The 23567-nt window shown below is 28.9% G+C and overlaps 4 protein-coding genes and 1 long non-coding RNA gene across 9 annotated transcripts; 2 read left to right on the top strand and 3 right to left on the bottom strand.

Moving 5' to 3' along the window:
- Positions 1 to 1191: 1191 nt before the first annotated feature.
- Positions 1192 to 4746, bottom strand: LOC130669533 (uncharacterized). Of its 4 annotated transcripts, none has more exons than XR_008990210.1 (4): positions 3239 to 3379; positions 2958 to 3126; positions 2556 to 2693; positions 1192 to 1984 (listed from the first exon to the last, which is right to left on the bottom strand). It is a non-coding gene; the product is annotated as an uncharacterized LOC130669533 (long non-coding RNA). The 4 variants fall into 4 exon arrangements; XR_008990213.1 differs by lacking the exon at positions 1192 to 1984 and adding an exon at positions 3510 to 3600 and having other exon boundaries at positions 2025 to 2693; positions 3239 to 3429; XR_008990212.1 differs by lacking the exon at positions 1192 to 1984 and adding an exon at positions 4446 to 4746 and having other exon boundaries at positions 2026 to 2693; positions 3239 to 3429.
- A 78-nt stretch (positions 4747 to 4824) lies between these two features.
- Positions 4825 to 11994, top strand: LOC130669529 (transmembrane protein 214-B). The gene is made up of 9 exons (XM_057472481.1): positions 4825 to 5102; positions 5526 to 5725; positions 5796 to 6482; positions 6553 to 6763; positions 7714 to 7853; positions 9271 to 9403; positions 9469 to 9734; positions 9842 to 9993; positions 10723 to 11994. The coding sequence occupies exons 1-9, from the start codon at positions 4967 to 4969 to the stop codon at positions 10847 to 10849; spliced, it is 2052 nt and encodes a 683-aa protein (XP_057328464.1). The 5' UTR covers positions 4825 to 4966; the 3' UTR covers positions 10850 to 11994.
- On the bottom strand, positions 10723 to 15030 carry LOC130669531 (deoxyribonuclease TATDN1). 2 transcript variants are annotated; one of them, XM_057472484.1, is made up of 5 exons: positions 14696 to 15030; positions 14324 to 14522; positions 13773 to 14166; positions 12676 to 12879; positions 10723 to 12442 (listed from the first exon to the last, which is right to left on the bottom strand). In XM_057472484.1, the coding sequence occupies exons 2-5, from the start codon at positions 14475 to 14477 to the stop codon at positions 12337 to 12339; spliced, it is 858 nt and encodes a 285-aa protein (XP_057328467.1). In that variant the 5' UTR covers positions 14478 to 14522; positions 14696 to 15030; the 3' UTR covers positions 10723 to 12336. The 2 variants fall into 2 exon arrangements, with proteins under 2 accessions (XP_057328467.1, XP_057328466.1); XM_057472483.1 differs by having other exon boundaries at positions 14324 to 14503; positions 14696 to 15023.
- An 871-nt stretch (positions 15031 to 15901) lies between these two features.
- LOC130669530 (dolichyl-diphosphooligosaccharide--protein glycosyltransferase subunit 1) lies at positions 15902 to 18184 on the bottom strand. The gene has a single exon (XM_057472482.1). The coding sequence runs from the start codon at positions 18017 to 18019 to the stop codon at positions 16196 to 16198; it is 1824 nt and encodes a 607-aa protein (XP_057328465.1). The 5' UTR covers positions 18020 to 18184; the 3' UTR covers positions 15902 to 16195.
- A 1117-nt stretch (positions 18185 to 19301) lies between these two features.
- LOC130669528 (putative ankyrin repeat protein RF_0381) lies at positions 19302 to 23042 on the top strand. Its single transcript, XM_057472480.1, has 2 exons — positions 19302 to 19732; positions 20184 to 23042. The coding sequence occupies exon 2, from the start codon at positions 20210 to 20212 to the stop codon at positions 22334 to 22336; it is 2127 nt and encodes a 708-aa protein (XP_057328463.1). The 5' UTR covers positions 19302 to 19732; positions 20184 to 20209; the 3' UTR covers positions 22337 to 23042.
- Positions 23043 to 23567: the final 525 nt, after the last annotated feature.

Genomic DNA, 23567 nt, shown 5'->3' on the forward strand with positions numbered 1-23567 from the left:
TAAATTAATTTCAGTAATTAATATTTTTAATCGCGAATTAATTAAAAAGTAAAAGTTTTCTTTAATGCTTACGCTGTAAAAAATTACAGATTTTATTTCAATCCGAATTCACTCGGAGTTTTTAAAAAATTACTCCGCATACGGAGTAAATAGGGAGTTTATATTTTCAGCAGAGTGATCTGGAGTTTATTTCACTCCGAGGAGATTAAATAAATAAACAGTCATCCGCTCTGCATTTACTCCATATTTACTCTGCATTCACTCCGCAAATTTTTTAGTCAGGTCTGGATTTTATTTCTATTCGCATTCACTCCAATTCGGAGTTTTAATATTAAAATAAACTCTTTCTAGGAGTAAATATTACTCCGAACCGGATCTTTCATTTTAAATTGAACTCCCTTTCAAAGTAAATTTTACTCCGAGGGGATTAAATAAATAAACAGTCATCCGCTCTGCATTTACTCCATATTTACTCTGCATTCACTCCGTGAAATTTTTACAGTCAGGTCTGGAGTTTATTTCAATTCGCATTCACTCCAATTCGGAGTTTTAATATTAAAATAAACTCTTTCTAGGAGTAAATTTTACTCCAAACCGGATCTTTCATTTCAAATTAAACTCCCTTTCAAAGTGGATTTTACTCCGATGGGATTAAATAAATAAACAGTCATCCGCTCCGATTTACTCCGGATTTTTACTCCCATTCACTCCGCAAATTTTTTACAGAATACAACCCTAACAGTGTCTCTACTATTCTCATAAATTATCGATACATATATTTTTGCAATATTCAACATGCAAAATTAAATACTGTAAGAAAAGAATGTACTTGTTTGTCTGTCAATTAGCACGTTTGCAAGTTCTCGAGGTAATAATAAGAGAACTGTCTCATTTACACGGCCTAAATTTTTAAAATAATATTTTTTCAGATGTTTTTTCTTCTTTACTCCGATCATTTTAAATTATCAATTATTACTGTCTATCATTAAAATTATAATTTTTTAAAAATAATAATTACAAGTTGATATGAGTAATTATTTAATAATTCAATTAAAAACAGTAAGAAGTTCAATAAGTATTTATTTTAAAAATCAAATAGAACTTATCACTGCGCGTGCTCAATCTTAATGAGTCAGTGGTCGTTCAAATTTTAAAAGGACATGGAAAATAATAAAAATGATAAATCAACGTTTTGTTTTTTTTTATTGATCACGTATCAATGATAAAAAGCGAAAACATTACTAGCTCCGTACCTCACGTTACATTACATTGCATTCTCACTTTTAAAATATAAACTCGATTTTTTTAAATTCTTATACTTTTACTTATTCGTCTTCGTGACACTCATGTATCCCATTTAACTGAATACATGAATATGTACGAAATGTAAGCATATACATAATGTGTCCATGAATATTATATATATGTATATATATTTTGTCTTCGTCCATTACTCCCATTCACGCTTGTAACTTTTCTTTATCAGTTTTTCTTTTCTTTCTATTCTTCAGTATGATGTTTATTTATTTTATTTCGTCTCAACAACAATTAGTAACGGTTGTAAAAAGTTTTGTGTACAATAAGAAATAATAGTACAAAAGAAAAATATTTTATAAAAATTAAAAAAAAAATTCAACAAAACGAGAATAAAATTATTTTTTTACTTAGAAATTAAATGTTATAAAATATTTGAATTAAAAATTTGTTGAGTCTGCATTTAAAGACATTGGGCCGGATGAAGTTTATGTATATACATATATATATATTTATAAACGTTCCTTTTGGTAGTCACAAAACTTTTTATGGACATATGCGTGTGCCCTACGTGTTTAGCGTATTAATTAATTATTCTCTCGCCCTCTCGCTCTACCTGACACCGGTAAATGTCCTAAACAATGTAACGATTCAACTCAACACTAGAGTTACTGTATGTTTAGCTCCTTCGACTTGAAGATGAACAGCTTTTAAAACAAGAAAAAATAATCTGAAACGAGAAATGAAATGTAGTCTAATAGTTAAAAAAGTATCAAATAAATATTAATCATTGAAATAAAAAGTTAAATTTATAGATTTTATACTGTGCAGATTTTAAATGATTTTTTTTTTTTCTAAAAAATGTTTTCTTTAAAAAATTTAAAAGTTTAAATAATTATAAATAAATAAAAAAACGTCAATTGATCGATCAAGACAATAAATTCCTGATGAAGATGTGCATCGAATGACTAAGTATCTGTCTGATAAAAATATTTTTCAAGTAAAAAAGTTCAGTTTCTCATAAATTTTAGTGTTTCACAGAATGATTTTTATTAGCGGCTAGTTCATGTCAAGATAACTAATAATATAACGGCCCTAAATAAAGTCTTGTGTATGCAATGATGCGCATGATGTCATCAATAGTCTTTGATGTACATATATAAACATATAAACACTTGGTATTTGTACCAAATACAAACACAGCGTGATTGGCATGATAAATTTGATGACCTGGCCGATGCCACTGAGGCATCTTTAATTCTTCGCCATATCCGGTCGCAACACAAGACACCATCACCCACCTGCGAATAAGCATTTGATTCGCCACCGGAAGTCACGGACGAAAGTCCTCTTGGTTCCTCAATTCACGCGCGTGCTCATGGCTGCCATATATGCCCTTATCTTCATCAACTTTCTGCGAATTTTTTTTTCATGACCATCTAGAAGTAAATAATCATTCGATCCTTCATAAGTGAAGGAAAATTCTTCGGTAAAATAATATTTTGTTAAAGAATTTTTTTTTTAAAGGGTACGTGGTGGAATCTTCATTAGCATGGCAACGGTACCAAGAGAAAGAAGAAGCTAATGAAGACGATGAACAAGAGGAGGAAGAGGAAGAAATGAGGGAGGAGTTAAAGAATAAGAAAGGCTCAAGTCTTAGGAAGAGCAGTAGACACTATAAGTAGTTGGCAATGATCGTATACCATACGTAGTGTAGTAGCTGAAAAAAAGATAGAATCATTTAGACATTCCTCCCTCTCTTCAGTATTGTGTGGTAACAAACGGGTAGTCTCGTTGTCTGGTATCGCTTCTTCTCAACATTAGTCTTCACGACACCCGCATCGTCAGTTCTTCAGCAACTCTTGAATCGAACTTAAACAAACGTGCGCTCGTGATTTAAATTATTCATTGATCATTTATTTATTTATTTTCTAAGTCAATGTATTTTTAATTTATTTAAATAATATTACGTGGTTATATTTACCTTTTTTTGTATTTACTATAAGTAGTTTATTTAAATTTTTAAAATAATTGTATTTTTTTTTTTACTTCTTAGATTGTTACAGGCTTTAAAAATACCATTGGTTTAACTGATTTTTTTTTATTTAATATTTCCACCTGACACATTGAAAACCAGCGAGGTCATCAATTTATCAAGAGACGACTGGTAGTTGGCTGAAAGCAAAATATAAGTGTCAAGTTGCAATATCACTACACCACGGAATTACGAATTAGATTAAGTACGAGCTACTGACTTATTACCAGTGTATTGTGTTTCAGAGTAACTATGGGTGGTCACAATAAAATCAAATATTTTTTAAATAATTTATCGTTTTTTAAGATAATGGGATTTAATTATTAAAGATAATAAAGTTAGCAAGCATCTGAAAATTTTTAAAACTCTGAAATATTAAATAAAAATTTTTATACACTAATGCAAAAAATTAAAGGAGCAGAAAAATTTTATAAATTTTTTAGTGATTTTTGGAAGGCTGTAACTTGGTGAAAAATGTTCGTATCGAGATTTTAAAAAAAGCATTTTACAGCTTGAAATCTCTAGTTTTGGTGCATTTTTTTCAAAATTTTTTAAAAGCTCCGATTATTGCGCAAACATGAGAAATACTGCGAGACAAAAAATTTCTAAATTTTTTTTCTCGATACGATCATTTTTCACCAAGTCACAGTCTTCCAAAAATCACTAAAGAATTTATAAAATTTTTCTGCTCCTTTAATTTTTTGTATTAGTGTAAAATAAAAATAAAAAAATGCACGTTTAGAAAATTAAAAAATCAGTGCATGCATTTTTTTAAATTTTATTATTTTAATTATTTAATTTTTTTATATGCAATTAAAAAATTTTCGTATGTCTGCTACATTTATACTCATAATTATTAATAATAATAATAATAATAATAATAATAATAATAATAATTAATAATGGAAATAACTCTGAACGTCTAGGAGGCAAGATGTCGGCATAGCTGATGTTTTTAAATAATTCGGCTGTGTCACATCGAGCCAACCGTACGTTTAGACAACACAATTATCAATTTATTTAAATAATTTAAAATTAAGATAATTTAAATTATTAATTTTGTAAACTGTTTTGTAAAAATAATAAAATATATGATCTATAAATATGATAGTATATTAATTTAAAAATAATTTTCGAAAGTAATTAAGATTAATACCATGAAAAATTTAAATAAACAAAGAAACAATTCTTGGAAGTAACAAGACGATAATAAAATAATTTTTTTATTTTATTTTATTTGAATCATTTGTCGGATGTCGGGTAAGTTGAAATTTAGCGCGTGACAAAATTAATTCAAAGCGCGTGCGCGTGCGCGTCCACGTATGACAACGACGTATGACGACGACGGCGACGTTGTGGTAGTCGCCGTCGTTGGCGTTTTGTCGAGAAATTTAATCTACCTGTGGTGGGAATATGGAAATTAAAGAGAGAGAATGTAGATAAAGATGATGGATTGGCTGCAGTAATGAGTGGGAGTAAGAGAAGACAAAAAAAAGGAGGGAGAGACAAAATGAGTGAGTAAGCGAGTGATAAAAATAAGAGAGAGAAAGCAAGAGGACAATAATGGAATGAAGTTGAATAACCAGCTAAACTATTGATGCCCCAAGTGCCTTTTCACTAGTTCTTTTGGTGTGTAGTGAATTTTATTTAATTTATATTGACAGATTTTAAAATTATATGCAGAAAATGTCGTCAAGTGGATGGGAACTTGTAACTAAAAATAAAAAAGATAAAAATTCTGGTAAAAGTAACAAACTTACTAAAGTTGAAAAGAAAAAATTTATTGAAAATGCACCGAAAGTTGAGGATTTTCGTAAGTTTAGAACCTCATGTTTATTTTTATTTAAATATTTACACACATATGTTAAGATTTTTATGAATTAAATTTATCATTTTTATTATTTTGCGACTACGATTTATTACTATCGGCTGTTACTTTATTTATCGAACTTGTTTTCAAGTGAAAAATATGTTTTTTTATCTAGTATTTGGACATTAAACCATTTGGAGTAACGGTATCTGATTGCTGTAGTAAATTTTTTAAATTAAAAAAGTTTATCATTTCAATTCGATACTTCTAGTTCAAACTCGAAAGTTTTTAAATTTTTAAACTTTAAATTTAAAAAATACACATATTTAAAATTTATCTGGGAGTGTCGGTTTTGGAGTAACGGTTTATTATCCTAGAAATTTATTTGTTTTAATTATAAAACTTGGTATTTTTTTCTTTTGATAGTTCCATTAAGTCAAGTTCAAACTTTGTATGACAATTTTAATGGCAATAAGGAGAACAAAATGCCGAAAGATAAAGACAATAAGACTAAAGAAAATGAAGAGAAAAAAAAACAACAGAAATTAAATGTACAAGCTGATGGTAAAAAAAAATTACAGCAACAAAAACCCAAGGAAAAAAGTAAACCAGTTGAAAAAAGTGCTGTAAGTATCTCATTAATAAATTAATTAATTAATTGAATAAATTTATTCATTATTTTTTATGTTACTTTAGATTACTGTGGACCAAATTAATGAATTAATAGAAACAAATCGTGTTAAATTTCCTGACGCACCACTAATCTGGTTAAAAGATTTGGTGTCCTATTTGAATGCCAATATTTCAGAAAAAGAAGAAATAACACCTGCGACAAAACCTGATACTTACCCACTAAGTTTAGTAACAAAAGCAGTGCGTACTTCATTTGAAAAAGTCATTAAATCAGCAGGTATTCAAACAGCACAACTTTTTTATGAGAACACCTTACTATTAATGGCAAAAAATATGGCATTTGGATCATCGGATATTGGTTGTAAAATATTTATTCAATTATTGGGGAGTATGTACCCCGATATGACCTGTAGCAATATTGAAAAATTAACAAGTCTTCGTAATTCATATCAAAATAAAAAGTCTATTGGTCTAGCAATACTGTGGGCACTGTCACAGGGCGGTAAAAAAAATTTAACTGTCGGTTTAACTCTGTGGCATGAAGTCATGGCTTCGATGTTGGAATCGAGAAATTACGCTTATCATGTTACTAAAATATTGAAAGAATTATTTAATATACATAGTAAAAATATAAGTAATAATTTAACTGCTGATATGTATTTGAATATTGTCGATGATTTCTGTTCTGGTAAAATAAATATTCATGCATCGCTAAGTAAAGAAATTAGTAATTGTTTACAATTATTAAGGGTAAGTAATTAATATTTAATTATTTATAATCATTATTTATAATGTATTAATGTATTTAATTTTATTATAGGATACCATAATTCATACTGATAAGATAGACGTTAAATCATTATTCGAACATACAATAGATAGAATAAATACTAAAACAAATCCTCTTCACAAGGAAGAGTTATTAAGGATACTTGCACTTTGCATAGCTAAAGACAATCGCAGTTTATTATTATGGAATAAAATTCATTTGAAACGTCTCTACCAATCAGAATTGCTCATCAAGCAGCTCAGTAATATTTTTAATTATTTAATTTACGAAATATACACTGAGAGAAAATTAAATTGAATTTAAGTAAACGTTACTTGACTCAATACTAAAAACAAGAAAAAATTTAATGCATCGAAGTATGATATTTATTATTTTTATAACAACTGTTTCAATCTGCTCATAAATTTCTACAGACAAAGCATTTTTACTACAATTAAAAATACATTTTATTGGCACTATTTAAATAAACTAATACTTAAATTACAGGCATTCTCAGACTGCCCCTACTTTTTAAAAATATTCAATGACAAACGTCATAACAGTACTAAAATTTTATTAATTAATTTAAAAAAATTGAAGCATTAATTGAAAAAAGGACAACGCAGTTACGATTTCACCGAGATATAGATTTTTAAAAAAATTACTCAGTTATCAGTTAGGAGTTAAACGAAATTTGGTAAATAAATTTGAGCCTAAAAAAAATTTGAATTGTAAAATTGACATGAAGATTTTACTGAAATTCATTTTCCAAATTTCGTTTAACTCCTAATTGATATCAACCGTAAATAATTTTTTTAAAATCTTTCTCAGCGAACTTGTAACTGCGTTGACCTTTTTTCAATTAATGCCTTAACTTTTTTTAAATTAATTATTAAAATTTTAATACGATCATTACAATTGAGTCATTAAATATTTTTTAAAAATGGGGGTACTGCCTTCAAAATTTTTGCTCGGAATTATAAACTTTTCTCTCAGTGTATAAGATGACTTCCATTAATCACGTTCACCATAACTTACTCTGATTACTAATATAAATACTTCCATAATCATAATTAATTTTTTAATCATTAAAAGTTACCAAGTAACCAAAAATATTTACAAAGAGAATGTGTTCAATGGAGTCATCTTATCTTATCTCTAAAAAATAAAATAGATTAATAATAAATTAAAATTATTTTTAATTAATATCAGCGGACGATTGGGAATCAATTCGTTCCAACGTGGATGCTAAATTGCTTAAGGAAACTCTTGGCGTCTTCCAAATACTCGAAGTCAAGCCGAAAAAAAATAAAGAAGACTTACTAATGTTAGCCTGTCAAAAAAAATCCGAGGTAAATAAAACCAGTCTTAAAATTTCAAATTTATTTTTAAATAAAATTAAAAATACTATCAACAAAAAAAAATTAAATTTCTCACTTTATAAACAAACTTTTGCATGTCTTCCAATAAAAATTAACCACCTAATCTCTCAGCTTCACGATTGGTCTAAGAATTTTCAGCTCTTCTGCGCAGAATCGTCGTGTCTAATTCAAACAATTTTCGCACAAAAAAAGTAAACCCAGCAAAATAAAAAGTATCATTAAAAAAATATAACAAAAAGTCCCCCCTATTTATACTTATTTTTATTTTACATCAACTTTATAAATAGACAGCTGCAAACCACAAGTTAGTATTAACTTCGTCTTTATTTCACCTCAGTATAAAAAAATTAAGTCACAGCTGATTCGTCCTTACTGTTAAATTATAGTCACTTTTTTACTATACTTTTTCCAGTCGTGTATTTAATGTCTCCAGAATAGAACGTAATATAGTCCAGTAGTCAACACAGTTAAAACAGAATCAACACCACTGCGTAATATTTTATCATATAAAGTATGTATTTACTCTAATTACCAACAAATTTAATAACCAATTTCATTTTATTAATTTATTTAAATCGTAAATTCACACAATTCAAATTTTACTCCAAAAAAAATTAAGTGACAAAATAAAATATAAACGATTGTGTCAAAAATTAAACAAAACGAACTGAGGTATGTAAATATTGGGATCAAAGATCAAAAAATTTTGTAAAGGATAGAAATATATATTTATTTTCACGTAATGTTGATTAATGTGCTATTGATTTTTTTTTTAATTGAATACAAATTTAAAACTGACATTTTACGTTAAGGTTAGACGTGACTAAAAATTTTTCTGATTATTTCATAGTTACCAAGTAAATTAAATTGCAATTAAATACGTAAAGTAAAAAGAGACAATATAAAATAACGACATGAAATGTAGACTGGTCTTTGGGTCTTTCTGTGAACTAGAAAAGGGAGGGACACGATTATCGATCGGTACATTTGGTTTAGTTTGCTTGAGCTTGGCCCCTGCTCTTTCCTCTTTGCTTTCTGCTGTCCGTTGTGCCAGTGACGACACGGCACCGTTTCATTACACTTGAGCATTTTTTTTTAGTTTAGTTTACTTATTTATTACACTAACCCATCCACGAACTGCTTTACTATCCTGCAATATTTACAAATAATTAATATACTATTAATTACAGTACTAAATAATAATAATTATTGATATAATTTATAAAATTTAAATAAAAAGCTTGGGTGATTTTAGTGGCTTAGCAAAAGGTAAATAGTGAGAAGGCATTTTTTTATAAATAAAATTTGAATTAAAATATTTATAGAATTTTACTATATGACTTTTTTTAAATAATTTATTTATTGATAATTATTTGTTTGCTTGAAGGATTTAATTAAAAAAATGTCAGCAAGTGCTAAAAAAAGTCGATCATTCCCATGGAAAAAAGGTTCATTTATTCTTCTGATGCTTATTGGAGCAGTTGTGGCATTTGACTGCAGAAAACATGGATCCTTTGAAGGTAAATTCAAATTTGTGTTGAATTGTTTTGGTTTGGAGTTTAATTTAATTTTAAATAATTAATAGCATCGACTACTGGGAGACTTATGAGAACAACTGGTGTTATTGGTTATGGACAGAACGCGTGGTCAACGACAAAAAGTTACTCCAATCAAGGCTTAGCTTATTTGGAAGCCAGTTTTCCGGATTACTACAAGACAGCTTCGATTTACGGGCAACAGTATGCTAAGTTAGCTGGTGATTTTTGCGTTGTCGGTAGAAACCTTGCTTTTAAATTATATAACAATACTGTGGAGTTTGTTGATAAAAAGAAGCCTATTGTGGTTGACAGCGTAAGTTATTTAAATAGATAAATATAAATACGAAGTGTAAAATTTATTAATTTAATTTTTATAGATTTATTCATTTAAATTATGATCACTTTTTTTTTTAATAACAGATTGAACAGTATTTCCCTGGTTGGCTTGACACCATTCAAAAGTTTGGAGCTAAACAATTTGAATTAACGAAAAAATATTCCGCTGACGCATCTGATTTTATTGTCAAACAATCAACGACTTTTATCAGATGGCTTGAGACTAGTGTTTTTGTGTAAGCATTTATTTAACATTTTTTATTTTTTTTTAATTAACTGCTGACATTTATTATATATTTTTTAATCAATTTTTTTTTGTAGTCTGCTTTAAATATTTACTTACTGTTATAAATATCTCGGCTATTGATTTTTATTTGACTATAAATGCCTTTAAATGTCCAAGAACTTTTATTATAAACTTTTCAATTTATCCGCGTTAATTATTTAAAGTCTATGCTTCATGCGTCATTGTTAATATTTTCAAAAGTTCATTAATGAAATTATATGACATCTATATGGGGCCGTTCATGAAATACGTTCGCACTTATGGGGGTGTCGCTTACTGCGACTAGGGGTCGGGGGTTTCAGAAAACGTGACGTTCGCTCATCACACAATTTTGAAAATTTTTTTCGTTTTTTTTTAAATTTTATTTTTTGTTATGGTAGAGAATCATTCGTTTCATATTTGTAAGTATATAAATATTTCCGTCATAACGGGAGGGGTCGATTATTTGTGACGAAATATTGATAGAAGGATCGCAGAAAATATGACATAGCGTGACGAAGGGGGGGGGAGGGGTTTAAAAGGTAAAAGTTTGCGTGACGTATTTCATGAATGGCACTTATAAATATAAGAGTAGCTCGGATAGTTTTGAATTATTTGATTTTTGAATATAATTATTTTAAGCAATTACTTTTAAAATTTAAAAAAATGGTAATTTTAATTTGTCCATTACTTATTTCAGAGGTAAAATGAGCCCAGAAAATATTCGCGGATACGCGACAGAAGCTGTCAAATCAACTCAAGCATTCGCAAGTCAAACATATGATTGGGTATACGAGAAAGTCCAAACGCTATCAAAAGTCCAGTAAAAAAAATAGAAGAATTATAAAATTTTACGGTGTTTTTTTTTAAGGACTACTGTAAAGAATCGACGGTGTCAAACATTTTCGTCGACTAACAAAATTAAATAAGTAAAAAAAAAAATCAATTAAATTCCCTCGTAATATTCCAGCATTTATTAAATATAAAAATAAATAATTTAGAATACCGGTACAAGGAGGCTGCATAGTTTCGAGAGATCGCGACCGCCATTCTACCTGTGATATTTCGAAAAAAAAGAAACTTTTGTATAAATTATCTCGCGTATTATTTCATAAATTTTTCTTTTGCTACTCCCTTATATTACGACAAATTAATATTAAATATATATGATAAAAAAATGATAATAAAAACGGGTCTGACTTTATTTTGATAATGAAATAAAAATTATGTTTTATTTTTTATTTTACTGAACTTGAGTCAGCAAATTTTTTTTTTTTTTGTTGATTGTAAAAAAGGGTGAGTGTGAAAGATTTAAAATCGTAATAGCGAGAAGTGTGCAAGGAGATTTACAAACTCCAAAGCAGCCCTGAAACCATAGTATTTTGTATATTTATAGATGTGTATTTTTTCTTTGGTGTCAATTTGTTCGAGTGCGATAAATTTAATGAGTTTTTTTTGGTAGCAATAGACTGTAGAGTAATAAAATAATGTATGAATGTAGCAGATATCAGACAAATTTCAAATTATTAATAAATAGACTAAATAATTAATAAAATAAAATTTAAAAAAAAATGCGCATTTAAAAAATTAAAAAATTAATAAGTGCATTTTTTATAAATATTTTTTTTAAAATTATTTACTCTATTTATTTATAATTTTTTGTCTGATGTCCGCTACATTTACACTCATAAAATAATAACAATAATAATTATTGATGATGAATGATGTGGGTAGACATTTTGAAAAAAAAAATCATGTTTAAATTGAACTACATAAAATGTACAAACAATTAAAGTAGATAAATTAAATTAAAAGAAAATGTTATCGCAGTAAATAAGAGAATAATAATTATTGATAAATACATTTGTCATTACAATATAAATATAAATATATGTATATTATAATGGCGACATAATTAATGATTATATTAAATCTTAACAAGAATATATTAATATTAATTTTTACTTTAAATGTGAAGAGATCTTGAGTCGACTTTTTTTAAGCTCTATTCATCTTTCTACATTTATTTCACTCCTTATCTTTCCCATTCTCTATTTATTTTTTTTTTATAATTTTTATTTTTACTACAAAAGTCGCGTACGGGTTTTGCTTGGCAAAAATACACTCGTAAAAATAACGATAAAAAATAAAACAATAAAAATAATAATAAAACACAAGGCAAGATGTAAATTTTACAATCTCTGAGCATTATCAAGTGTCAATTCCACCGCGTAAAGTGTTACGCTTATTGTAATGCATATAATTGCATATTATTTATATATAAATATAAAAAAAAATCACAAATTAAATATTGTTACAATTCATAAGGGAAGAATACTTTCATTGAATTTTTGTATATTTGGTTACAAAGATATTCTTCCTCTTCATCTCTAACACGAGCAAGAACTTCCAATATTTGTCTGTAACAAAAATTACCATCGATAACCGAAACCATTAGATTAAAAATTATAATTTATTCGTATGTTATTAATAAATTTCTATATATTGTTTGTACATATAAACACTTCAAGTAGAAGTTCGATTGATTTCCAATAAAAATAATTGTATTTGTAAATTTAAAATACTTGTGTTAGATCACTGTAATATAATATTAAATGAATTAAGTAATTAATTAATAATTATTTATACTTACACTATTGTACAAGGTTCATTACGACCTTTGACCATTTTATCCTCTTGCCATTTTTCTTTTTTTACTGATGGAAAATGGGTTATAACATCTTTGGATGATGCGTGTGTAGGCCGAATTTCACACCACGGACAGTCTGTTTCAATCATAAGTCTATCCGAAGGAATGGTTGTTACGGTAAAAAGATTATCTTCTGTTTTGAGCGAACTGTAAAAAAAATAAAAAAACGTTAATTAATAAAATGATTTTAATAATAAAAGTAATTAAGGTAAAAGCTCCTCAATCCTATCAGTATCATTAGTCGCTCACTAACTAATTAATACGTTTTTATAATTTTTATATAAAAAAATTATGATCCTGAAGTTCGTAAGGTAAAAGACCCAGTACCTGATCAGGGAACTAGTACCCGATCACTCCGTGTATTTGTATATCTATATTTAGTCAAATTTATTAAATATAAATATATAAATACATGAGTGATCGGGTATTAGTTCACTGATCGGGTACTGGGTCTCTTACCTCAGACAATTAAATTTTCGAATTTGTTTTGTCAACAAATTAATTACAAAAAAAATAAAAATATGCACATGTAGAAAATTAAAAAAGGTACAGGTGCAATTTTTTAAAATATTTTTTTTATGGCTGCATGTATATGTCATTAAATATATTTTATAAATTATTCTCCAAACTAATAAACTTATAGTTCAATTGATATTGTCTTTGAGCGAGTAAAAGACCATGTGTTGATGGGGAAATGGAACATCACAACTTAGTGAGCGACTATGGGTACACTCAATAGCCTTATGTTAAAAATGAATAATAATTATCAATATTATTCTTAAAGACATCCTCAGTGCCCGCCACTTTTTAAAAATATTCAATGCCAACTGTCACGACAGTGAAAATTTAATTAATTCATTTCGAAAAAATTAAAGCATTAAAATTGTATTCTAATATTTAAAACTACAAAAAAAATGTTTTTTCATTTGATTTCAAAATTTATATTGAGTAGTTCAATCTCACTCCATGAAAAGTGAGCGGGTAAGTCTTTTACCTCATGCATCAAAGTGTGAAATGAAAAATAAAAAGAACATGCATACCATCCATTGATCCCAATATACAATCCCAGTTGTAAAATACTATTGGCATCTTCTGGATTGCCATCAAACGAATGGACAACGCCTTCAGTAAGTTTGTCTTTATGTTTTCTAAGAATACAAACAAAATCATCAGCAGCATTGCGGCAATGTAAAAACATCGGCAGCTTAAGCGTCGAACAAAGAGAAAGTTGCATCTCAAAGTATTTCTTTTGTGTGTCTTTGGAGCAGAAATTAGTTCTATCATAATCCAATCCCATTTCACCAATAGCTACTATTTTATCACGATTATCAGCAGCTAAATCAGTCATTGACTTTAAATAACCCTCTGGATCACCAGACTCTTCAAATTCATTACATCGCGTTGGATGACATCCCACAGTCGTAAATAGTCTGGCTAAAAAAACATTTAAAACAAACTTATCATTAACTCCAATAAGAAAACATTCACTGAACACAATCAGTACAAATAATAAACAAAAAAAAAAAATTACCACTGGCTTTTCAGACTAATGAACTTAAACTTACCATTAGTAATAAAATAAATTAATTACCATCTGTTCTCGCAAGCTCGAGAGCTTTTCTACTCTCATCAAGACTTCCAGCAGTGATAATAATCCTGGATAAATTATTTTCCCAACTTCTCTGCAGAACTGCCTCTAAATCCGGGTGGTGTTTTTGAGATCCATTGTAAATTCCTTGATACATCGGATCCAACAAATTAGCTCCGATATCTAGGTATAAATAAATCAACTAATAGAAAAAAATTAATTAACCATTAGCATTTTCCATCAATAAATAAAGTGACAGCAGATAACATAACCTTTGATATATAAAATATTTCTATAAAAAATCTCAAGTCTATTTATTAATTAAATATTTAAATTGTGTTGGTATAAATAAATAATGGGTTAAAAAATATTTACCAATAAATTTACGTAAATTTGTCATCCTTAGGCCAGGCATGCGACTGGTGATACAAAAAGACCTAGATGTCTAGCTTTTACTTTGAACAATAGATATAATAGATTAGCAGGTGTCCGTTGTTTGACCGGCAGCTCCTCTGACACATGGAGACAGGGATAATGGTTTTAAGTTTTTAAGTGGGAGGTAGTTTGCCGCAAACTATACTGTGTACATACATATGCAACTATTATATATATGTATGTGTGTATATGTATTGACTTGGAGCTAAACTGATACTCATTACTATTTCTTTGCATTACCAGATTACCTCTACTCCTCTCCTCCTATAAAACAAACTATACTATCAGCAATCGAATAAAATTCTATGAATGTTTCCGAATGTCTGGTTACTCTTTTTATTATTCGCATTTCAACGCGCAATCGTACTCGAACCATGTCCTTTTATACTTACTAATTATTTTTATATTTTATTTATAAATAAAATATTTTATTTATTTTTTCATTTGCTTCGACCTTGATGTTATCCTAGGCATGCGATTATCGATTTATATGTAATGTAAAAAATTATTTTATGAGTGTGAATACAAAAGACATAAAAAAACTTGATTATAAATAAACACGAATTAAAAAATAATTTTTTAAAAAAATGCGCACTAATTTTTAAATTTTTTTAATGTCCATTTTTTTTATTTTCAAATTATTTATATTTTACCTGCTGTTTTTTTTTATTTTTAAAATTTACGTCTACTAGATTCACACCCATTTTATAAGTGGAAGTTGGGAGACAATTAACAATTTTTGAATTTTTTTTTCTATTAATTAATTACAAAAAAAAAATATGGAAATATACACATGTAGAAAATTAAAACATTTATAAGCGCAATTATTTTGAATGTTTTTTTTATGATCTATCGTTTTTTAAGAATTCAAAAATTAGCAGACGTCGGCCAAATTCAGTATCATTTTTATGATCGTAAAGATAGCAGACATTTGAAATTAGAAAAATTTTTTTTAACAGATAAATAATGAAAAAAAAAATGCACGTCAGAAATTTCATAAACTATACGTGCAATTTTTCAAAATATTTTTTTTTGTTAAAAAAATCAAAAAATTTTTAAATGTCTGCTAAACTTTATTGTCACACCCATTTTATATTATATAAGGTAGTGGTTTTTTTATACTAAATTAAAATTAAAATAATAGTAAATAATAAAAATATTTTACGTAGAAAGTTTAACTTTATTACAAACATTCGAAATTGGATCGAAATTTAAATGATCTAAAATTAATCTCTTAGATTAATGTCAATAAAATGATGATTATTTGCGAGCCGTAAAATTGATTTTTTTAAATCAAAAGCTTTTACTGCAGTAGTTTGATAACAAATGACAAAAACTATCTGCGTTTAAAGTTTCGCTGGATAAAAAACATCAACTTGACGGCTTTGATGATTTTTTTGAAATATTGATTATTAATAATAATAATAATAATAATTATATTTATATTTGAAGTGACTTGATAATGGTGTTGATTTTTTCAACGCACTCTTCTTTCTTCTTAGTAATCGTTGTTTCAGCCTCAACAAATTGCGTGCGACTTATTTTACCTGGTACAAGTTTATCAACATATAACGCTTGCTGCTGGTTGTACAATTCCTTGAGTAGTTTATCGAATTTCTGTAATTCACAAACACGCTCATGAACATCAGCAGAGTCACCTTTTATTTTTTGCGCCAAATCAGCGACAGTGTTGCTGGCATTTTTGTACTCTTGATTGATACTCTTTACAGCTGACAGAAAACTGTTGGTGTCTTTGCTGGTCTTCAGGAGAGACAGCTGCTCATCTAGTTCATTGTACGACGTGATGCGTTTGTCCTGAGCAGCAAGAATTTTTTCACACTGTCCAGCAATACGTAGTTTGCTTTCAGAAGCCTCGTCTTTGTCAATGGAAAAGTCTAACCGCACGTAGATGATGACCAGAAGAAACAGGAGGTACAGAGCGATGACAACGAGCATGGGCTCTTGTAACATGAAAGCTCGGGGGAAATTGTACTTGAGACTGAAGTCTTTGATATGATTCTCCACCAAGTTCTTTTTGGTCAACGTAATCACCGGACGTCCGGTTGTGTCCAGGAATGAGTAGTGAACTGCATCCGGAAGACGTACTGCTGAATAAGGAAGATCTAATTCAAAGTTCTTAGATCCTTCAGGCAAAATTATTTTAACAATTAATTCATCAACAATCATGTCATCAAACACATGATCAATCAGCCTCATTTTCAGGACATACTTATCACCATCATGATAAAGATACTCGTAGCTGGGTACGTTGTAGCCGATGATGTAGTGAGTTTTCCACCCACCGAAAAGTGGGAAACGTGGTCTCAGATTCACCTCAACCGAGTCTTTCTTTACTCGGGTGTGAGAAGTGGATATATTACCAATGTCATCACGGTAATATATGTCAGAAGCTGCTGCTGGTAGGACTGTGTCAAAACTCTGCACACTGGCTTGACCTGATTTAGATTCACGAGTATATTCGTAACGTGAAAATGAACCTTTGAGCAGCGCGCCGGTATGAAGTAAATCGATGGTCTCCTCGACAGCGATGTTACCCCAGTGAGAGATCTCAATTACTCGTTCCAACCTAGTAACAGTCAGGAATTTGTTATTATTTTCAAAGTGTACTGTGAATTCTTCGGAGGCAAATGGTTGACGTTTGTCAAATGGCCCGTAGACGATTGCTGAGTCACTTGAAGATACTGGTTTTATTTTGGTGTAGCTCTCGATGTTTCTGTTTGGCAGGATAACGTTAGTAGTTTGTTTAGTTACACTGTAAGGTGAGTAAATTAAAACATTACCCGTGTATTTAACCAACTGTTTTTCACGCTGAGTTATTTCTTTGGGGTAGGGATCAAGATCATGAGTGAAAACAGTTTCAACTTCGACTGAAGTAGATCTGCCAGATTGAAGCTGATCTTTTAAATCAATACGATAAACATTTTTACCAGGATAACCTTCAAGTGTTATCGGTGTTACCTTTAGTTCGGTTCTGCTTGCATCACGTGTGTGAGCTGATATGTAACTCAACTGAGGATGTTTATTATCATCAATGGCAAACACGAAATGTCTAACTGGAGTTTTCCCAGTATTTTCTACAACCAACTTTGATGATACTTTGGTTACTTGTGACTGGAGATCGATGGTCCTGTCGACATTCTTCAGCACCACATCGGCGTTTAATTTTTCCGGGGATGTTAAATACACCACTTGTATTGTTATTAATAATATCACTGAAGATAACAAGCTCTTGGTAAGAGCCATTATTTAAAATCTTTGTTTAAACACTTAATTAAATATTTTTTTTTTAAATTAATTAATTATTCAGTCTGTTTACCGGCTATTAGAAATACATGGATGTGTATATGTCTAGCCGACATAAACGTGGCGGTGTTTAACAGAGCCCGCAGACGTGGCTTTCGACGGTTAGTTAAACTAAATAAAAAAGTGAGGGCAGCACATCCTAGAGAGAGAAAGTTTTATGTCAAGACAGCATGCAGTCTGGTGAGTAAAAATTAAACTTCAGCAAATGGGTTGTAATTATATTTAAAATTATGACACTGAAGTTAGCAGACAATTTAAAATTTTTGAATTTTATTTTCAACAATTTAATTGAAAAAAAAAATAAGCACATGCAGAAATTTTAAAAAACTATAGGTGCAGTCTTTTTAAATATTTTTATTTTCAAATTTATGGTTTTTAAAAAAATTCAAAAATTATTAGACGGCTGCTAATTTCAGTATCATTTAAAATTATGAGTGTAAATGTAGCAGATATGAGACAGTTTATAAATTTTAAATAAATAAATTAATTTAAATAATGAAATTTAAAAAAATGCGCAAACTGGTTTTTCAATTATCTAATTACGCATTTTTAAATTTTCATTCTTACCTTTTATTATGGTACTGAACTTAGCCGACGTCTAATAATTTTTGGATTTTCTTTTGGACGGTAAATTTGAAAAAAAAAAAAGTTTGAGAAAATTGCACCTGTAGTTTTTTAAATTTTCTACATATGGATATTTTTAGTTTTTATTTTTTTGTAATTTATTTGTTGAAAAAAAAATCCGAAAATTTTGAAATGTCTGCTGACTTCAGGATCATCATTTTATTTATTCATTCAAAAATTAAAAAAATTACCAATTAGCCAAATTCACGCTCATTTTAAATTATTCACAAAACCGCCGCACCAATTATCTAAAAACTACAAAATAAAATTTAATGATTTTTTTTAGAGATAAAAAAGTTCAAAGCAGTTGAAAAATGATGTAAGTATTTTATTGGCATCATTGAATTAAAACATGAATTTTTTTGAGTGTGAATTTAGCTGACAATTGTCAATGTTTAAAATTTTTGAATACATAAATAAAATAAATGCGTATTAAAATAATTGAAAAAACAGTACGCGCATTTTTTTAAATTTCATTATTTCAATTAATTAATTTATTTATTTAAAATTTATAAATTTTCTCATATCTGCTAAATTCACTCATCATTTTTTTATTACAGAGTATGATACAAAAAAATTTTCGGAAAAGAACTCATAAAATTCTTGTGAATGTATACATATATAAATCCATCATACGCACATTCGGAGCTCAGAAGCTGTCAAGGCTGTCACGTGGATTTTTTAAATTTTTACCGCGAAACTAAACATCATTCCTAATAATACAAGACAAAATAAATAGATAAATAAAAAATTGGTCCCCAAAAGAGGCAGGAACAATTATTAATGTATGAAAACCACCATATATAATGTAATTGATGAATAGAGACTGAAAAACGAAAAACTTGGAGCTCTGACTGTACTGCTTGCGCTGGATGTATTGGACATGAACGGATGAACGTCACACTACGTCATACTCTTACGTTTTATTATGAAATAACTAGTTGATCACAAAGTATAATAACTTTAGAGACATTGATAACAGTCTCGTTGAACGTGCAGTTACCTGTAATATAGAAATTAAAATATAAAGTAAGTAATTATTAAAATAAAAAAATCTATATAGGGTAAGAGCACCAGGACCCAGCCTCTAACCAGTAGCCAGCCGGTCATATACTTTAGCATTAACTCAAAATATATATAAGACGCGTTTTCATTTATTTCTCTATTTGCACTCAAGTGGATAAACGGTACTATCTTTGTTGCACTTGTACAGTAAATGGAAACTTTGTCCAAGCTTTTTTCGTAAACAAATGGAAGTTGTCAAAAAATTGAAGTGCACTTCGCTAGTTCATAGAGTAAAGTATCGGGTCTGTGTCTTTATTTAGCGTTTAGGGTTTTTATCTCAGAGAAAAGCTTGGACAAAATTATCTGAAAACGGTTCATAAATATAATTTAACATAAAGTGGCTGGCGACTGGTTTGGGGCTGGGTACTGGTGTTCTTACCCTACTTACTAAATAAAAACTTAAATTTCTATTCAGATCTCCGGAGGATAAAAAATAAAAAGATGAATAATATTGACCACATTACTTTTTTATTGAAAAAACTCGATTCTTTATCTTTGGATGATGCAAAGTATCGAGAATTTCGCGAGAATATAAAACAAGGAGTTGTGGATCCTTGTGAAATTATTGATTATAATGGACAATCATACACGACTCTTCAAATTGCCATTCTTGCAAGTGATGAAGACTTTATTGACTATCTTCTTGACAACCGAGTCGATGTAAATGACGTTACCCGATGTGGAGCAGCACTTCATCTAGCTGTTCATCAGAAAAACATCAAGTTAATTAAGAAACTAGTTGACGCCGGTGCTGATATCAATGTAACATCACTAGACAATAATTTTACACCACTACATTTGGCTGTTGACGGAAATGACATTGAGCTTGTCAAATTTCTTATCAATCAGGGTGCCAATGTTAATGTGAAGGTCGCGTGCAGTCAGAGAACTCCCCTAGAGATTGCTGTTAGCCAAAGTAATGATGCGCTAATAGATTTACTGCTAAGCAATAATGCTGATACTAATTTAAGCAAAAATTCCAATGAAACAGCTCTTCATCTAGCGGTTAAACTTGAAAATTTAACATTGATTAAAACATTAGTCGAGGCTGGTGCTGATTTGAATGCTCATTCACCAGCTTACAAAGTAACGCCATTATATTTGGCCATTGATCAAAATCACTACGGTATTGCTGAATTTCTAATAACTCAGGGAGCTGACGTAAATTATATTTTTGACATTAAAGGAAATTGCACTTTACTGCACATTGCTGTTAGAAATAAAAATGAAAACATGATTGAATTTTTGTTAAATAATAATGCGAACGTTAATATAAATGTTAAATACTGTCAAACAACTCTGAATATAGCTATTGAACAACGCAACTTAAAATTGATTAAAAAATTGATTGATGCTGGTGGTGATGTTAATTTATTTTCATTGAAAAGTAATCTAGCACCATTACATACAGCTGTTAAACAAAATAATTATGAAGCTGCTGAATTTTTAATTAATCATGGAGCGGATGTGAATGTTATTAATAACATTATTAAGGCTCAAGGGCTTTATGACTTTACGCCGTTACATATTGCTGTCAAAAATAATAATGAAAATATTATAGAATTATTGATGGATAAAAAAGCAGATGTTAATATCGGTATAGTAAATTCAGCTGTTTTACGAGGAAATTTAAAAATAATAAAAAAGTTAATTGATGCTGGTTTGGATTTAAAGAAGACAACTGATGCCATAGTAGTAGAGCTGGTGAGCATAGCTGTGGAGCACAATCACTACGAAATAGTTGAGTTTTTTATGAATACTTATAAGCCTAAAATCTATGAAACACCAGTAGTCTTTTATATCAATCATTTCACTGATATGAAGATAATTAATTTACTTTTCGCCGCGGGTATTGATGTCAATAGTATCAATAAACTAAGGTGGAATGAGACACCTCTACATACTGCTATAAATCAGAGTTATTTTGAATATTTTGAATTATTATTAGACCATAATATGATTAATATTAATGCTCTAACATTACAAGGAAAATCTCCTCTTCATTATGCCATTGACACGTGTAGTGAAAAAATAATAAATTATTTACTGGATGCTGGAGCCGATATAAATTTGGCTGATGAGAAAGGTTGGATGGCGATTGATTTTGATAAATATTATAAAAAACTTGTTACAATAATCAAACACCATATTGTTAAATTATATTGTGCTAATTTATATGTCAATGATAGAAATTTGGAAGCTATTAACGATAAACAATTTAATAATTTACGTAAACAATGCTATGATGAAATTGAATTAATGAAAAAAACACGTATCGCGTTTACTAATTTAACTTATTATGAGGTGTTGCATAAACGTCAATCTACGTTAGCTCGAAAAATAAAACATGTAGATAAAAATGTAATTTTGCATGAAAGGGTTGAATTTCCATTGTACGCTGGTATGATTAATTATCGTCTAAAGAAAGCTGTACAGAGAAAAGAACTATTAATCAATGCTGATAAAAAAATTTATTGTATTTTTTACAATGTACTTCCAGATACATTTGTGAGACATATTTCTGATTATTTAACTAATAAAGATCTTGAAATATTATGTTTACAATAAAATTATTAATAACTGTTGTTTATTATTGACATCACTACTTTTTTCCTTTGTTACAATCATCAGTATTTACGAATTAAAGAAAATATTTTACATAAATAGTACAAGTCATCATCATTAAAATAAGTTACGATTTTTCCGCACATATACGGTAATTCACTGCATTTGTCTGCTTTTTCCATCAGCAGACTTCTTTTGACCTGTCCATCTTTTTTAAAGTAATTAACGGGCTGGTAGATGCCCCTGAAATTCTGTCGGATTTTGGCTTTGTTTGCTCAAGGACTGACCTGAGAACTAGAAGGATACTATCGGCTGATAGGTCGGGTAATAATTATGTGTATCATGGTCCTAAAAACAGGATAGCGAGACTGGTGAACCAATACTCTACTGACATCAATTTTTTTTAAGGATCCCTTTCCTCATTTTCGACAGCGATGAAGGGGATAGTGCTTACCCTGGTGGTAATTTTTCGGAATTTTTGCTGAAAAACTCAGTTCTAAAGTTCCAAAGACTTTTTCAGAGTTTTTCAGAGAAAAGACCAAAAAATTTCCACCAGAGTACTACTTGATTCTATCTGGTTCTGAGTAATAGTGATGATGCAGGCAATATGGTGCAATATGTTTTTCTAAATATTAATTTAATATGATATATTTTTTTATATATAATGCCGATTGGCGTAAAATTGTATTAAATAAATAAATAATTTAAAGCGGTTTTTAACATAAAAGAACACAATGGATTTTTATTTTCATAATCATTTTTTTACACCATCTCTCAATTTTTTACTTAATGAAAGTTTTACTAAATCATTCATACTAGTGGTAAGAATAGTGGAAAAAGAAATGTATTCTGAATTAAGTCGCATTTCGTTTTGTCTCATCATTCAATTTTATATGATACTGAAGTCAGCTGACGTCTAAGAATTTTTGAAAATTATTCAAAACGATAAATTATAAAAAAAAAATATTTTAAAAATTATTCTTAGATTATTTTTTTTGCGACTCATTTGTTGAAAAAAAAAATCCGAAAATTTTTAGTTGTCTAACGTTAGGATGATAATTTTATACAACTACATTATATTTATTTCATAATAAAAATCGAATTTTTTTATTATAAATTCAACTAACAGTTAATTAAATAAAAAAATGCAATTGTTCTCAATCGATTAATCAATTTGTTTTCTTCTTTTATTTAATAAAAAAAAAATAATTATATACATAAAGTAAAGTTTGCA

This window comes from Microplitis mediator, chromosome 6, assembly GCF_029852145.1.
Source record: "Microplitis mediator isolate UGA2020A chromosome 6, iyMicMedi2.1, whole genome shotgun sequence".
Taxonomy (NCBI): domain Eukaryota; kingdom Metazoa; phylum Arthropoda; class Insecta; order Hymenoptera; family Braconidae; genus Microplitis; species Microplitis mediator.